Raw genomic sequence first — 18,587 nt, forward strand, 5'->3', positions numbered from 1 at the left:
CATATTGCCCAAACGGGTTAATGCACGGCGGATGGTGTGAATATTGCAATTTTCCACTGATATGCCATTTTAGTGCCTAATATGTTGTGCCCAGTTTGTGCCACTGAAGACAAATACCTTATAAAACGTTAAACGGGTTCTCCTGGGTATGGCGATGCCATGTATGTGGACGCAAACTGCTGTTTGGGCACGCTGCAGGGCTCAGAAGGGAGGGACGCCATTTTGCTTTTGGAGCGCAGATTTTGCTTGGTAGTTTTTCTGTTTTGTTTTTTTCTGGTATTTCAGTTTATAATGTGGGGGCATATGTAATCTGTGCAGAGTACATCAGGGCATAATAAGACGGTATAATAATGCGGTAAATAAATAATAATTCATAGATGTGTGGCCGGTGTCGCACTGATAAATGGTGTCGGATGTTACCCTCTTTTAGAAAACACTGCACATTTTGCATCGCCATATTCTGAGAGCCAGAACGTCTTTATTTTTTCACCACCGGAGCTGTGTGAGGGCTTATTTGTTGCGGGACAATCTGTACTTTTCATTAGTACCATTTTGGGGTACATGCGATTTTTTTGATCACTTTTTATAAAATTTTTTTGCAAGCCGGGTGACCAAAAACAAGCAATTCTGACAATATGTTTTAGTTTATTTTATGCGGCGTTCACTTTGCACTATAAATGACAATTTTACTTTATTCTGCGGTCGATACTATTGACGGCGATACCATATGTATATAGGGTTTTTTATGTTTTGCAGCGTTTGCGCAATAAACTCACTTTTTTATAAAATAATTTATTTTCTGTGTCACCATATTCTGAGAGCTGTAACTTTTTTATTTTTCAGTCAAAAAAGATGTATAAGGGCTTGTTTTTTGAGGGACGGGTTGTAGTTTTTATCGGTACTATTTTCGGGTACATGCAACATTTTGATCACTTTTTATTCTCTATTTTGGGAGAGGTGGTGACCAAAAAATAGCGATTCTGGTGTAGTTTTTTATAGATTTTTTTGTGGTGTTCATCGTGCAGGAAAAAAATAACACTACAGTTTTATAGTTGGGGTCGTTACGAACGCGGTGATACCAGATATGTGTACTTTTTTTTAACGTGTTCATTTTTTTCCTATAATGAGAGTCTTATTATAGGAAAAAAATGCAGTGTTTGTTTATATAACTTATAACTTTTCTTTTTACACTTTTTTAAATAATTTTTATTACTTTTTTCACTTGTCCCACTAGGGGACACTTAGACTTGCAGCTCTGATCACTGCTGGAATACACTACCGTTCAAAAATTTGGGGTCACCCAGACAATTTTGTGTTTTCCATGAAAACTCACACTTATATTTATCAAATGAGTTGCAAAATGACTAGAAAATATAGTCAAGACATTGACAAGGTTAGAAATAATGATTTTTATTTGAAATAATAATTTTCTCCTTCAAACTTTGCTTTCGTCAAAGAATGCTCCATTTGCAGCAATTACAGCATTGCAGACCTTTGGCATTCTAGCTGTTTATTTGCTGAGGTAATTGGGAGAAATTTCACCCCATGCTTCCAGAAGGCCTTCCCACAAGTTGGATTGGCTTGATGGGCACTTCTTGCGTACCATACGGTCAAGCTGCTCCCACAACAGCTCTATGGGGTTGAGATCTGGTGACTGCGCTGGCCACTCCATTACAGATAGAATACCAGCTGCCTGCCTCTTCCCTAAATAGTTCTTGCATAATTTGGAGGTGTGCTTTGGGTCATTGTCCTGTAGTAGGATGAAATTGGCTCCAATCAAGCGCTGTCCACAGGGTATGGCATTGCAAAATGGAGTGATAGCCTTCCTTATTCAAAATCCCTTTTACCTTGTACAAATCTCCCACTTTACCAGCACCAAAGCAACCCCACACCATCACATTACCTCCACCATGCTTGACAGATGGCGTCAGGCACTCTTCCAGCATCTTTTCAGTTGTTCTGTGTCTCACAAATGTTCTTCTGTGTGATCCAAACACCTCAAACTTCGATTCGTCTGTCCATAACACTTTTTTCCAATCTTCCTCTGTCCAATGTCTGTGTGCTTTTGCCCATATTAATCTTTTCCTTTTATTAGCCAGTCTCAGATATGGCTTTTTCTTTGCCACTCTGCCCTGAAGGCCAGCATCCTGGAGTCGCCTCTTCACTGTAGACGTTGACACTGGCGTTTTGCGGGTACTATTTAATGAAGTTGCCAGTTGAGGACCTGTGAGGCGTCTATTTCTCAAACTAGAAACTCTAATGTACTTGTCTTGTTGCTCAGTTGTGCAGCGGGGCCTCCCACTTCTCTTTCTACTCTGGTTAGAGCCTGTTTGTGCTGTCCTCTGAAGGGAGTAGTACACACCGTTGTAAGAAATCTTCAGTTTCTTGGCAATTTCTCGCATCGAATAGCCTTCATTTCTAAGAACAAGAATAGACTGTCGAGTTTCACATGAAAGCTTTCTTTTTCTAGCCATTTTGAGAGTTTAATCGAACCCACAAATGTAATGCTCCAGATTCTCAACTAGCTCAAAGGAAGGTCAGTTTTATAGCTCCTCTAAACAGCAAAACTGTTTACAGCGGTGCTAACATAATTGCACAAGGGTTTTCAAGTGTTTTCTAATCATCCATTAGCCTTCTAACACAGATAGCAAACACAATGTACCATTAGAACACTGGAGTGATGGTTGCTGGAAATGGGCCTCTATACACCTATGTAGATATTGCATTAAAAACCAGACGTTTGCAGCTAGAATAGTCATTTAGCACATTAACAATGTATAGAGTGTATTTCTGATTAATTTAATGTTATCTTCATTGAAAAAAACTGTGCTTTTCTTTCAAAAATAAGGAAATTTCTAAGTGACCCTAAACCAGGGGTGGGCAAACTTTTTGACTCGCGGGCCACAATGGGTTCTAAAATTTGACAGAGGGGCCGGGCCAGGAGCATTTGGAGGGAGTGTTTGGGCCGGATATACTAAAGCATTAAATGTAGTGTGTGCAAACCTCATAGCACAGTAAGAACACTACAACCCAATTTATTAACTGTCTTTCAAATGTGAAAAATAGCCCTTATCAGTTAATAAATTTGTCTCAAGGAATATGCAAGATATGGCATTTACATACTATTTCGCAGATACTGGGAGGAGGAAATGTAAATAGATTAAAATAACATACGCACTGTGATTTATCAAGAAAAAAGTTCTGTTGACTCTGTAAATTAGCTGCCAACCTCTGAGCAGTAGCCGCCCGTTCTTGTGTTGACTGCTTGCTAGCATAGTTTGCATGCTTCGTGGCAAAGTGACGGCTGATATTGTACTCTTTGAAAACCGAAGGGCTTAATGGTGACGTGAAACGAAGTGAAAATTAAAGTGAAATAAAGAGAAATACGCGCCACATTAACCCCTTAATGACCGGGCCATTTTGCACGTTAATGACCAAGGATTATTTTTTGTTTTTCCACGGTCGCATTCCAAGAGTCGTAACTCTTTTTTTATTCCGTCGACATAGCCGTATAAGGGCTTGTTTTTTCCGGGACGAGTTGTATTTTGTAATTGTACCATTTTTAGATGCTTATAACATATTGATTAACTTTTATTAACTTTATTTTAGGAGAGAATTGAAAATAAGCAGCTATTCCAGCATTAATTTTCACGTTATAAATTTACGCCGTTTACTATGCAGCGTAAATAACATGTTAACTTTATTCTATGGGTCGGCACGATTACAGGGATACCAAATGTGTAAAGGTTTTATATGTTTTTTCTACGTTTGCACAATAAAAACCCTTTTAGAAAAAAATTACTTGTTTTTGCATCGCCGCGTTCCAAGAGGCGTAATTTTTTTATTTTTCCGTCGATGTGGCCGTACGTGGGATTGATTTTTGCGGGACAATGTGTAGTTTTCATTAGTACTATTTTGGGGTACATAGGACTTATAGATGAACTTTTATTTTATTTTTTATGGGGGGAATGGGAGAAAAGAGAGAATTTTGCCGTTGTTTTTTGCGTTTTCTTTGGACGCCGTTCATCCGGCGGTTTAATTAATGTGTTCATTTTATTGGTCAAGTTGTTACGATCGCGGGGATACCATATATGTGTATGTGTGATTTGTTTTGACCGTTTTATTAAATAAAACCACTTTTTGGGGCAAAAAAGTAGTTTTATTTGACTTTGACTGTAATTTTTTTTATTTTTTTTTTCACAAACTTTATTTAACGGTTTTACTTTTTTTTTTTTAGTCCCACCAGGGGACTTCACTATGCGATATGCCGATCGCATATATAATGCTTTGGTATACTTCGTATACCAAAGCATTATTGCCTGTCAGTGTAAAACTGACAGGCAACCTGTTAGGTCATGCCTCCGGCATCGCCTAACAGGCAGATGCTGAAGACAGACCTGGGGGTCTTTGTTAGACCCCCGGCTGTCATGGAAACCCGACGGCGACCCGCGATTTGTTTGCGGGGGCGCCGATCGGGAGACAGAGGGAGTTCCCCCCTCTGTCAAACACATTAAATGCCGCTGTCACTGTTGACAGCGGCATTTAATGGGTTAAACTGCCGGAATCGGCGCGTGCTTCGATTCCGGCAGTTGCAGCAGGAGCCAGGCTGTGTATAACAGCTGTGCTCCTGCCGCTGATCGCGTGGGTAAACTGTCAGTACCCGCGCGATCACAGGACGGATATATCCGTCCTCCTGCGCGAACTAGCAGCTGCTGAGGACGGATATATCCGTCCTTCGGCGTTAAGGGGTTAACAACGGTCAATGTGTTTTGAGTGCGCCATCTATTGGGAAAACGTGGGCATTGCAGGGAAAGGGGAAAAAAAAGGAGGTTTTTACTATTATTTGGACAAGTTCGGCGGGCCGGATTAAAAAGCCTAACGGGCCGTATGTGGCCCGCGGGCCGTAGTTTGCCCATGTCTGCCCTAAACTTTTGAACGGTAGTGTATATTACACTACCTATGTGCAAGTGATAATAATAGGGGTGAAATATAGGGGGCAGTAATGAGTAAAGTGCATAAATTAATAATGGGGTGCCAGTGTGTGAAACATGGAGGGATAGTGTGTAGGTCATGAGGTGCAGCGTGTATAGCCAGGTAGAAGCCTATTTGTGACGCCTTGATAATTCATAGAGCTTACTATGCCAAACAACAGCACACCATACTCTCCCAGCATACGCCCCCTATATTTCACCCCTATTATTATCACTTGCACATACACATACACTATTCATTCATTCTTTTTTACTACACATCCCATGCACCACACGCCACTTCCCTCAAGACTAGTCGGAGTGGCTATTATTATTTAAAGCACCTGCTCACTCTACTTCATCAGCGTTTCTGACCTGTCTGTATCCATTTGTAAGTATGGCCTTTTTTGGTGTTTTTATGTTATATGTCCCCTTGTTTTTAACATTTCCCATATGTCTACTTTAGATTGGCATAGTTTTTGACCATCCTTTTATTTTTCTAGGACGTTACAAGACTTGGAACTTTAGCAGAAATTTCTCACATTTTCAAGAAAATTTCAAAAGGCTGTTTTTTCAGGGACCAGTTCAGTTGCGAAGTGGCTTTTAGGGCCTTATATATTAGAAAACCCATGTCATCCCATTTTAAAAACTTCACCCCTCAAAGTATTAAATCCAGAATTTACAAAGTTTCTTAACCGTTTTGACGTTTCACAAGAATTAAAGCAAAGTAGAGGTGAAATTTACTAATTTTATTTTTCTTTGCAGAAATTATTTTTTTTCTCTAACACAGAAGGTTTTACCAGAGAAATGCAACTCAATATTTATTGCCCAGATTCTGCAGTTTTTAGAAATATCCCACATGTGGCCCTAGTTCGCTAATTGACTGAAGCACTGGCCTCAGAAGAAAAGGAGAACCTAGTGGATTTTGGGGCCTACTTTTTATTAGATTATATTTTAGGCACCCTGTCAGGTTTCAATAGGTCTTGTGATGCCAAAACAAAGGAAACACCCCAAACAGATCCCATTTTGGAAACTACACCCCATAAGGAATTCATCTGGGGATGTAGTGAGCATTTTGACCCCGCAGGTTTTTCATAGATTTTATTCGAATTTGGACGTGAAAATAAAAAATTGTAAATCTTTCAAATAAGATGTCATTTTAGCTAAAAAAAATGAATCCCCCAACATTTGTAAAGCAACTTCTCTAGAGTATGTAAATACCCCATAAGTGGTCATAAACTGCTGTTTTGTTTGGGCACATGGCGGGGCTTAGAAGGGAAGGTGCGCCATTTGTCTTTTGGAGCATAGATTTTGCTGAATTGGTTTCTCGGCACCATGTTGCATTTGCAAAGCCCCTAAGATACCAGTACAGTGATAACTCCCCAAAAGTGACTCCATTTGGGAAACTACACCCCTTGAGGAATTCATCTAGGGGTGTAGTGATCATTTTGACTCCACAGGTGTTTCATAGATTTTTATTAGAATTGGGCAGTGAAAATGTAAAAAAAAAAATTTTCAATAAGATCTAGCTTTAGTTCAAAATGTTTCATTTTCTCAACAAATAAAAGAAAAAAAGAACCCTAACATTTGTAAAGCAACTTCTCCAGAGTACAGAAATACCTCATATGTGGTCATAAACTGCTATTTAGACACACAGCAAAGATCAGAAGAGAAGGAGCGCCATTTGGCTATTAAAGCAGATTTTACTGGATTGGTTTCTTGGCACCATGTCGCTTTTGCAAAGCCCCTGTAGGACCAAAACAGTGAAAACTCCCCAAAACTGACTACATTTAGGAAACTACACCCCTTGAGGAATTAATCTAGGCGTGCAGTGAGCATTTTGACTTCACAGGTGTTTCAAAGATTTTATTAGAATTGGGCAGTGAAAATGAAACTTAGGCCGGATTCACACGAGCGTGTTCAGTCCGGGATATACGGTCCGTATGTCAGCAGTATTTCCCGGACTGAGCACACTGCAGGGAGCTGGGCTCTTATCGTCATTGTTATCTATACGGCAATAGCCAATATGTGGCAAAAAAACCCCTGCTGTTTGGGCAAACAGGGCTCAGAAGGACAGGAGCACCATTTGGCTTTTGGAGTGCAGATTTTGCTGGATTGGTTTCTGGGCGCTATGTCGCATTTGCAAAGCCCATGTGGGTCCAAAATAGTGGAAACCACCCAGAAGTTACCTCATTTTGGAAACTACACCCCTCAAGGTATTTACCTAGGGTCGTAGTGAGAAAGTTAACCCTGCATGTGTTTTTCAGAAATGAGTGTACACTCGATGTTGCAGAGTGAAAATGGCAGTTTTTCCATAGATATGCCAATATGTGGTGCCCAGCTCGTGCCACCGTGAAAAGACAGCTCTCTATGGTTTATTTCTTTCTTTCAATAATAAGGGACTTGATAAGGGAAAAAGGGAGATTGTGTTTTATTTTATTACTTGAAACTTTTTTTTTTCAATTTCACTTTTTTTTAAGTCCCACTAGGGGACTTGGATGTCCAACTGTTCGATTGCTGTTCTAATATAACGGACTACCTATGAAGTGCAATGTATTAGAACTGTCAGTCGTTCACTGACAGCAAGCCGATTAGGCTCCGCCTCTGGACTGGCCCTAATCGGCAGAGCAGGAGGCCATTGTTAGGTTCCTGTTGCCATAGTAGCAGTCGACAGCCCTGCGATCGCATTGCAGGGCTGCCGATTTGCTACAAACCACTAAGATGCAGTGATCACTGCATCTAAGGGGTTAATGGCAGGGATCGGAGCTAGCTACGGTTCCTGCCGTTACAGCAGGGTGTCAGCTGTAACATACAGCTGACACCCGCCGCTGATGACGCTGGCTCAGCTCCTGAACCGGCACCATCTTGCCGTCAACTACAGAAGCCTTTTAGGTCCTACTATAGCAAAGCTAGGAGGCCGGTGGCTAAAAACCCGTCAGATGATGCGATCTCTATTGAGTGCAGCATCTGAGGGGTTAATCGGCCGGATCGGAGACTAGTCCCGGTCCTGGCCGTTACAGCAGGGTGTCAGCTGCAAAATACAGCTGAAACCCGGCGATGATGGTACGGGTCCAGCTTCTGAGCCCGCACTATCACTACGACGTAACTGTACTGCGCTTTGCAGGAATCCCTGCCCGACAGCGGCGCATATATACATCAGATGTTGAGAAGGGGTTAAATTCTGCACCGCAGGTCAATTTACTAATGTTTACGCTATGTATTTTTTCTGCATCGTGGGTAAGAGATTTTCTAAATCTCATCCACATTGTTGCTACTGTAAATGCTGCAGAATTTCCGCACAGAATTCCGTAGTCTTTACGCTAAGTGGAAACCTCGCCAAATACATATTACAAAGCTGACCACAATAGGGTGTTCTGTATTGTGCACCATATAACTGACAGAAAATTGACATGCAAGTGTGAATGAAGCATTACAGGTCCGAACTGTTTGGATGCCAGTCTTGTTTCTCTGGATAGAGTTATGTTCTCAATGTGTGGAAAGTCGCTGATATATAAGTTTTTCTAGGCGAGGAGGAGAGCAGTTAAAGAGGTAAGTTGTTCAAGGCTCTATTGTGAGGGCACTGATATATATATATATATACAGTGGTCTGCCCTCTATGGCTTTCTAGCGGCAGTGCAACTACGACGTCAGCCATTCAGGGCGCACATATGACGTGCGACTAGCACCCGGCATCTAGGAACGAGTTTGTGATTATGACATCCGGCGGCCTCGGTGAAATGAAGGCCCAACTTCCGGTTCGGGGTCTCCCGGAAGTGATAGCAAGCGCGGACCGGAGGAATGATGGCGACAGAAGAATCTGATCGTCTCCAGAGCGACGGTGAGATGAGAGGAGGCGCTAGGATGGATGGTGATGCTCACTTATAAGTAGTGTATATAACACGACATGTAACCCCAGCGGTATACACGAGCCATGGGGTTATTATCCGCTCATCATCACTGCAAGACACTGCCGAGAAGCGCCCTCCTTCGCTCCATGATTGCTGGGGGACCCCCTCTGATGCCGAGAATGGCGGTGCCCAGTACAAGGGGAGAGGTCCCAATCTACTAGAGGGGTCTGTTTCCAGTGTTCATTAAAAAAAAATAGATTGTCTGGAGGAGCTTGTGCAGATTATTATGTAATGCACGATTCGTTCATTCTAATAACTGTACAAAGAACATTTACTATCAATATAGGAAAGGGTTATTTACAGTTAGGATAGTCAAATAGGACCTTTCATGGTTTGTAGTTTTTTAACCACGTTCTCCCCTTTATTCCCTTTCTCCTCCCGACCGATTCCAGTGATGTAATTATTTTTTTTGTTGTCCCGCTACGTCCTTTGCTCCTAATATGCTAATTTTGAGTAAGGGTACAGTGAGGAGGAGACCTCATCTCTTCTCCGTAGCAGGATTTAGAGTTAGGGATCATTCAGACGAACGTGAATAACGTCCGTGTGTTGCGCAGGGAAATCACGCACCGCACACATACCCATTGATTTTAATGGGGCCGTTCACACATGCAGGAGTTTTCACGCAGCGTGTGTCCGTTGTGTAAAACTCACTGTATGTCCTATATTGGTGCGTTTTTCACGCACCTATCGCCCATTGATGTCAATAGCTGCGTGAAAATCACGCACAGCACAAGGATGCATGTGCGTGCGCTGTACGTGATTTATGCATCAATTCAATAAAAATATGTGCTTTACAAGTGCGTGAATAATGCACGCCCTCGCAAAGAACACTGATTCATAACGGACCAGATTCACGCGTGTGAATCTGATCCGCTCGTGTGAATGTAGCCTTAATGCTGCCTTAGGCATTTTTAGTGCTGACGCCCCCTATAACTCCCGAAGTTATGGAAACGGCACATCTCGCTGACATTGCGGCTCCAGCACTGGACTCAAGAAAGGCAAGTATAATAATTGCTTTGCTTTTTGTGTTACTAATGTTTTTTTTGGTGTTGGTTTGTGGTTTTTTTACAGGTTCGGTTGTGGACTACTTCGATTACAGTGTTTTTTATTTTCAATAAAATAGTTAGAGGCTCTGTCACCACATAAGTGCCCTATCTCCTACATAAGGAGATGGGCGCTATAATGTAGGTGACAGTAATGCTTTTTATTTTAAAAAAACGATCTGTTTTCACCAAGTTATTAGCGATTTTTAGATTTATGCTAATGAGTTGCTTAATGCCCAAGTGGGCGTATTTTTACTTTAGACTAAGTGGGCGTTGTACAGGGGAGTGTATGACGCTGACCAATCAGCGTCATACACTCCTCCATTCATTACCTCAGCACATAGGGATCCTTTTAGATCACTATGTGCTGTCTTATACTAACACATTAACGATACTGAAGTGTTTAGACAGTGAATAGACATTCCACGGGATGTCTATTCACAATCTCTGCACTTTGTTACTGTTTCTGTGGTAGTTACAGCAGATCAAGCATAATCTCGTGGTAACCTGTCATCTACAGCGTAATCTCGTGAGATTACGCTTCTTCTGCTGTAACTACCACAGAAACCGTAACGAAGTGCAGAGATTGTGAATAGACATCCCGTGGAATGTCTATTCACTGTCTAAACACTTCAGTATCGTTAATGTGTTAGTATAAGACAGCACATAGCGTTCTAAAAGGATCCCTATGCGCTGACTAAATGAATGGAGAGAAGTGCATGACACTGATTGGTCAGCGTCATACACTCCTCTGTACAATGCCCACTTGGTCTAAAGTAAAAACACGGCCACTTGGGCATTAAGCAACTCATTAGCATAAATCGAAAATCGCTAATAAAGTGGAGAAAACAGATAGTTTTTTTAAAAATAAAAAGCATTACTGTCACCAACATTATAGCGCCCATCTCCTTATATAGAAGATAGGGCACTTATAATGTGGTGACAGAGCCTCGTTAACGTGGGTTTTTTATTTCAGTAAAATATCTTTTCCGTTTCTTTTTAACTTTATCACTACTTCCTTAGTAATGGCTGCTCTCTGACAGCGTCCATTACCCCATACCCATGCCACCTCGGGTATCGGGAAGAGATGGGTACGATCCAGTACCCGAGCATCTGAAGCGATGGTCGGGCACTGCACTGGCTGCAGGCTGGTACCATCTGGCCCGTTATGAAAAATGGGGGGGGGGGGGGGGCATGTTGTTTTTTTTATTTTTTCAATTATTTAAATAAAGAAAAGAAGAATAAGAATGTCTCCCCCCCCCCCCCCCCCTTTTTTCATAACCAGCGAGATACAACAGAGCAGCAGCGGGCTGGCATTACCAGGGTGAGAGGGACACAGTTTTGGGCTTTCCCTGCCTGATAATACCTGACTGCGGCCGCCCCAGTTCCCAACAATCGCTTCAGATGGTCGGGTACTGGATCATACCCTTCTCTTCCCAGTACCCCTGGTGGCGGTGGGTAATGTTTATCAGACAGCGGCCATTGCTAATACAGTAGTAATAATTTCTATAAAAAAAATAAAAAAAGCACCAACACATAAAATTATTTATTGTAATAAAACCACAACCCTTGTTATCATTTTATTGAAAATAAAAACGTAGTCCTCAAATCCGAAGTAGTCCAACAACCGAACCTGTTAAAAAAAAACAAAACAGCAAAACAATTATCATACTTGATACCGTGACAGTTCAAGGTGTTATCCGGGGACCAAAATTGCTTTCATATTTCACTGTGATATTTCATTGTGAAAAGAAGTCACTAAAGCTTCTTTCACACTGCCGTTACTTTCTCTTTACCTCTCTTCCGTAAGAGGAAATCGAAAGATTAAACGGAAAGCAACGGTTCTGTTAGAATTACCATTGAAATCAATTCTTTTTTTTTTTTTCCGTTTGTCTCTGATCGCTAGGTTTTAGTTTTGTTTTTTTTGATGGAAACAAAAGTGCAGTCTGCAGAACTTTTGTTCCGTGAAAAAAACGGAAACCTAGCGAATGGAGCCAAACGGAAAGCAACTGAAACAAAAATTACCAGTGACATCAATGGTAATTCTAACGGAACCATTAGTATAAATGTACCTCTGTTCCATCAAAGGTAATTCTAACGCTAGTGTGAACTTAGCCTTACTAATGTACTTTCATTTTTAATTCTGTACTGAATCGTTCAGTTGAAACCCGGCGGTGCGAAGAGTCCTGTAGTTTTCCTAATATTGATGACGCGCTGACGTGGCCCTGAGGGCTTTCTTCCTGTGCTGTTCGTGTCGGTGTATTGTCAAACCATGACCGAAAGGGGCTGGCTCGTTGCCTATCGCTGGAGTCTCTGAGTAGAGCATCAGCCGGCGTCACTGTCCGAATATGTTGGGAGCAGTGCTGAAGTCCCTGGGCAGAGTGCTCTACTCAGGGACTCCAGCAGTTGGAAAATCCTGATGTCATTGTCCATATATGGACAGTGACATCAGGGGCAGTGTGGGAGTCCTGGGCACAACGCTAGCTGATGGTCTGCTTCGGGGACTCCAGGGATAGGCAATGTGCCATCCCTTTGCGGTCATGTGCTTGGTAACACGTCGACCCGAACAGCACAGGAAGCAAGCCCTCAATCCCGTGGGGCCATGTCACCCCGTCATTAATATTCGGAAAACTACAGGACTTCCGGCACCAATTCACTGGGTTTGAACTGAACGATTCCGTACAGAATTGAAAATGAAAGTACATTGGTAAGTGACTTCTTTTCACAATAAATAATAAATCCAAAGCAATTTTCGGCCCTCAGATAACCCCTTTAACGAAACAATTATTGGTTAGTTTACATCACATGGTTTCAGGTTACCTCAGTTCATTGACCTACTTTTAAAAGTAGGCCAATGAACTTAGGTAACCGGCCATCATGTGATGTAAACTAATGACAGCTAGAGCTGTCACTGCTCCGTTTACTGAGCCTTGTAAGTGGCGCAGGACCACCCGTGATGCACTCGAAGTTTGGCGCATCTCGAGTGCGTGTGGCACTATGAACCTAGTGCTGGACTCCTTTTGATCGAATGGAATCCCCGCACTAGGAGTTACTAACGTCTGCCTGGGATCACCCTTTACGTTTACTGTTGATGTAGGCCTGGTCTTTTCTGATCGGGCGTGCTCCAATACAACTATGCCAGATAGCGCAATGATGTCATCACGCTGCCTGCGCAAAAAACAATGCAGAATGGTGAGGAATAGCACTGATGGTTCCCTTGCCACACCTGCACTTTCAATTGTATTCACGTCTTAAGGACTGTGACATACAACATGGTAAAATAATGCATACCTCACCTGGTGCCCTTCAGTTGTGCCGTGGAACTGCCGTTCCCCTCAGCGCTGTCCAGAAAATGCTGCAGCGCTACTTAAACTATGAGTCTGAGCAGGGCCGGCCTTCGGTTGGATGATGCCCTGTGCAGGACTCTCTATTGCTGCCCTCCACAACCACATATATAGACACGCACATACTTTAATATATATATATATATAAATATATATATATATATATATATATATACTGTACATACGTAAAGGCACATATATAGACATACAGGTATTGTAGTAGATGTTACCTGCAGTCCTATATAACACCACAGATAACATACAGTGATAACTCTTGAGTACAGATAATATCGTAGATACACACACCGAAATATATACATACATATACAGGCACTTAGACCCACAAGTACACACACAGAGACACATATGCACATGTTGGAACTTATACACATGCACAAACAGCAGACCGGTGGTGCATGACACAATAATAAACCCACAGCCACCCGCGTTTTCCCTGCAAAAGATGCTATCAGCTGACCCCCCCCCATTGCTCTTCTACACAGGCAGGAGCTGCAAATCTATTAATTTCCCACTTCTGCTCACGCTAAAGCTATTTGTAGCAAGGACTTATGAGACATAAGTCTGTGGCTACTCAAGTCCTCCCCTGCTAGGATGAATGTGATACGTCCATGGCAGGGAAGGTTAAAGAGTTCCATGGTTTTAACATCTTTTTTTCATTGTACTGAAAACTAAATGGAGAATTATCCATGTAATTCTAGCGAACGCTGGTCATGTGATGGACACACCGGTGCACCATTCGTTAGACTTGCAGTACAGTTATCAGGGTGGTCTTGTAACAAGCCGTGCACCTGTGTGTCCATCACAAGACAAGGCCCTGATAACTGTACTGTAACTTTGAGACTGGTACCTTTGTGAACATTACAGCGCCAGGACTGGTTTGTATCCACTGGAAGGGACCAATGAAGGTAACTATTCTGACCGATAGAGCAGATTTCCACCATTTAAAATCCAATAGTTTTGGTACCAATAATGATTATTATTCGTGTCATTAGCAATAATCATTTGACGATTGCCCATACAGCTGCTTCTGTGGATAATAGGCATGATAAGACGCGTTTCTTACATGAGGTCCTCTGTGTTTTACAGTAGTTATTTCCCCGAGAATTACATCCTGCCAGTGTGGACACACTTTGAGTCATCACACAGATGCAATGGGATGACAGATCCGTGGCATTCCATCGCAGCTCTGTTCCTCCCCGCTGCTGTTTATTGACATAGCGATTGATTGCCCGTATACCCATTTGATTGCTGCAGCCAATTGTTGGACTCCGCGATCCTGCACCATATACGTGATTGGCTGCAGCAATCATGTGGGTATACAAGCACAGCTTCTCAAAAACAGCGGCGGGAAGGACCGGAGTGGCCACGCTGGAACGCCGGGGATCTGTGAGGCGAGCTCTTTTTTTTAATTTTTTTTTTTTTTTACATAATAATCCAAGAAGTAGCAGGAGGGATACTTTTATATAACTGGGATAACTCTTCTTGTCAATGCACAAGATGCGTGTTACGTGCAGTTATGCTACGTGCGGCAAAACCGAAGCATAATACAGTACCATCATAGGCAATGAGATTCCAGATTCCAATGAGAATCATGTTCACGCTGTAGTATTTTTCAGGAAGTAAATTAACCCGCGGTGCATATTTTCGAAAACTGCGGCATGTCAAGTTATCCCGTGAGAACTTGCAAGCGGTATATCTGCTTGGTTCTGGAGAAATCGCCGCAAAACCCGCAGCAGGAAAACGCTGCGATTTACGCAGCAAAACCGCATGGAAAAACGCACCTTTGGGTGCGTTTTTTGCGGCGAATTTCATGCGATTTTGCGGCGGATTTTCCGCAGCAAAATACGCAATGTGTGCATGTACCCTTAAGGGTAAACAATGCACACCTCCCTAAAGTAAAAATAAGAAATCACCTGTCAATAAAAGTTTGAGTTGCCCTCTTGTAATAAAGTGCATTCAATATTCTGTATAATCATTTGCCAGACTATTTTGTGCAAATATTTTTTTTTTCTTCTATTTTTGTATATTTTCAGGTGTAAATTGCCTGACATACGATGAAGCGATCATTGCCCAGCAGGACCGAATACAGCAAGAGGTGGGTATCACATGTGTTGGCTACAGCCTGAGGGAATCTCACACTACATGTGCAAGATGAGATGTCTGGATACGGGCCTGTTCACATCACCGTTCATTTCCGTTCCGGGGTTCCGTCGGAGGTTTCCGTCGGGTGAACTCCGCAACGGAAAGTGAAACTCACAGCACAGCTTCCGTTTCAGTCACCATTGATCTCAATGGTGACGGAAACATCGCTAATGCTTTCCGTTCGTCACCATTCCGGCTGGTTTCCGGTTTTCCGACGGAATCAATAGCGTAGTCGACTCTGCTATGGATTGTCAGAAAACCGGAAACCAGCCGGAATGGTGACGAACGGAAAGCATTAGCGATGTTTCCGTCACTATTGAGATCAATGGTGACTGAAACGGAAGCTGTGCTGTCAGTTTCACTTTCCGTTGCGGGGTTCACCCGACGGAATCCTCCGACGGAACCCCGGAACGGAAGCCGAACGGTGATGTGAACAGGCCTTAAGTTACTTCAGTTAGAGGCTTTTACACTAATTGAAATAGATACTTAGAATGAATGACTGCCGCTTATCTCTGAGGATTGGGTTGTGGAGTGGGCTGTTCAAGGACAATGGTTATTATTATTCAATGGATAGTAATTCTTAGGGTATGTGCACACGACATCTTTTCAGACATAATGGAGGCGTTTTACTCCTCGAATTACGCCTGAAAAAACGCCCCTAATACGCCTACAAACATCTGCCCATTGCTTTCAATGGGAATTACGATGTTTTTTTCCCACGAGCCTTTTATTTTACGCTTCGATGTCAAAAAACGGAGCGTAATAAGACGCTCCGTAAAAAGTAGCATGTCACTTCTTGAGGTGTTTTTTGGAGCTGATTTTCCATTGAACAGTATGAATAACGCCTCAAAAAACGTCTGAAAAGAAGCCTTAAATAAAAGAAGCTCCAAATTTCATTCTCCGCTTCAAAAACGCCTGAAAATCAGAGGCTGTTTTCTCTGAAATCAGCTCCGTATTTTTCAGACATTTTTTTTGTTAAGCGTGTGAACATACCCTCACTCTATCTCAGATTGCTGGACACACTCCACTGCTATCTGACCGGTTGGACCTCTCTGTACTCTACCAGGAATATGCTTCTGATGACCTCGTTTACCAAGACAAGATCAAGGTATTTTCTTCTATTCCTTTATATTTATGAACCAATATAGTCATTTTAGGCTTTTCAATTATTCTGGCAACTGAAAAATTTAGCTCTCCTTAAAAACCTGGTAAATGTAAATTATGTTCATATTGCCAGGACTTGCACAGAAGATACACTTTCATACGTCGAACAAGACCAGATGGCAATTGTTTCTACAGAGCATTTGGCTATTCCTATTTAGAAGCTCTGCTCGATGGAGGAAGTGAACTTGAAAGGTATTGCAGTGAGTTTAGTAACTTATGGGCAGTGCACTATGGTACCATATAGGAAGGTATTTGTCAGTAGGTAGTGCACCCGTAATTTGCAGAGGGGGGGGGGAGGGATATATTAGGCACTCTACACCAGATTTCTTGCATAGAAGAGTTGCAATTTTCGCAAAAATTGTGCAACTTTGGAAATGTGGGTGGGGCTTATGGAAAGGGGGCAGTGTTTGTCACTGGCTGACAAATGTACTATAATTTCTGCCAGAAACTGGCGCAAATTATAGCGGAACTTTCCCCCATAGTGTTTAGGACCACTTGTAAGAAAGTTCAGCATTCTGTGCAGCAAGAGCCTGTATCACTTATTGATATGTTTTACCTAGAGACACAGATACCCTTTACAGAGGTTTACCAGAATCAACAATTCCCACCTATCCACAGGATCGGTGATAATTGTTTAATCGCTATGGGCCCCACCACTAGAACCCCGACCGATTGCAAGAACTAGGGGCCCCGTAACCCCTGTTCAGCCTCACTGCTCGACTGCAGTGAGAAGAGCAGCAAATGGAGCAACAGTCAAGCAAGCACGCACGCTGCCTCTACATTCAAAGTTTATGGGAATGACGGAAACAGCTGGGTGAATCGCTTGGCTATTTCAGTCAGCCCCATTGGCATTGGAGCAGATTTACTATTCAAAATGTTGCTGCGTCCACATTTATTAACGGTTTAAGATTCTAGTTCTGACATTCTCGACAAGGGGACGTGGTCTATCAGAAAGGGTGCATGGCTTAAAATGTGACACACTGCTCCGACATTTTGGTAAAGCTGGTGTAAACTAAACTAAACCAATCAAGATGGAGGTATAAGAAATATAAGTATCTAGCTAGATGTGCTAAATTTATCATACATACTTTGATAAATTTGACTCATTTTCTGACTGCCTGGTTACTTAGACTGTATTAGTAAATCTGCCCTAATGAACGGAGCGTGCACGACTACTGCTCCATTCAAGCTGCTCCTTGCTGCGGGGTGTGCAATGAGGAGGAACAAGGGACTCTGGACACCTGTTCTCGCGATTATTAGGGCCCACAGCGATCAGACAATTATCACATGTCCTGTGGGTGGGTGATAATTGTTGATTCTGGTACAACCCCTTTAATGAATGTCATATCAGTGCCTGCATTAGAGGACAAGAGGTTCTTTTACACTGGCCAATTTTGGCCATAAAAACGAGCGCCGATCAATGAGACAGCTCGATGATCGGCACTCGTTTGCCCCTTTCACAAGGAGCTATAATTAGTAATGTATGGGGACAAGCGATCGCTCGTCCTCATGCATTTCCATCATGTCGGCAGTACATCTCCCTGTTTACGATTAGATTATTACGATAATTTTTATTGCTGCATAAACGTTTGCTCGTTCATCGGCTGATCGTTGCCCTGTTTACACAGGACAATGGTCGAGAACGAGCGTTCATATGAACGCTCATTTGCCTAATCGTTGGCCCGTGTAAAAGGGCCCTTAAAGAGGATCTTTCACTAGTTTAGTAATGCCCTATCTCCTAGCTAAGGGCCTGCTCACATCAGCGTTGGCTTTTCGTTCCGGGGTTCCGTCTGAGGTTTCCGTCGGGTGAACCCCGCAACGGAAAGTCAAACTGAAACCACAGCTTCCGTTTCCGTCACTATTGGTATCAATGGTGACGGAAACATTGCTAATGGTTTCCGTTTGTCACCATTCTGGCAGGTTTCCGTTTTAACGACGGAATCAATACAGTATAAGGCCTCCTGCACACGGGACGGAAATGCTGCAGAATTTCCG

At 42.6% G+C, this 18,587-nt stretch overlaps 1 protein-coding gene across 6 annotated transcripts in view; it reads left to right on the forward strand.

Annotated features, from left to right (window-relative positions):
• The first annotated feature begins 8,680 nt into the window (after positions 1 to 8,680).
• The window catches only part of OTUB1 (OTU deubiquitinase, ubiquitin aldehyde binding 1), a 66,889-nt gene continuing 56,982 nt past the window's right edge, over positions 8,681 to 18,587 (forward strand). Inside the window, exons 1-4 of one of the 6 annotated variants that reach the window (XM_075837235.1) lie at positions 8,681 to 8,838; positions 15,320 to 15,381; positions 16,438 to 16,536; positions 16,666 to 16,784. In XM_075837235.1, coding sequence (XP_075693350.1) covers positions 8,769 to 8,838; positions 15,320 to 15,381; positions 16,438 to 16,536; positions 16,666 to 16,784 — 350 coding nt within the window. In that variant the 5' untranslated portion in view covers positions 8,681 to 8,768. The remainder of the gene's footprint in view (positions 8,839 to 15,319; positions 15,382 to 16,437; positions 16,537 to 16,665; positions 16,785 to 18,587) is intronic. The other 5 variants (XR_012850532.1, XM_075837233.1, XM_075837234.1 and 2 more) reach the window with 5 other exon arrangements.

The sequence above is a fragment of the Rhinoderma darwinii genome, chromosome 9, assembly GCF_050947455.1.
Source record: "Rhinoderma darwinii isolate aRhiDar2 chromosome 9, aRhiDar2.hap1, whole genome shotgun sequence".
Classification (NCBI taxonomy): domain Eukaryota; kingdom Metazoa; phylum Chordata; class Amphibia; order Anura; family Rhinodermatidae; genus Rhinoderma; species Rhinoderma darwinii.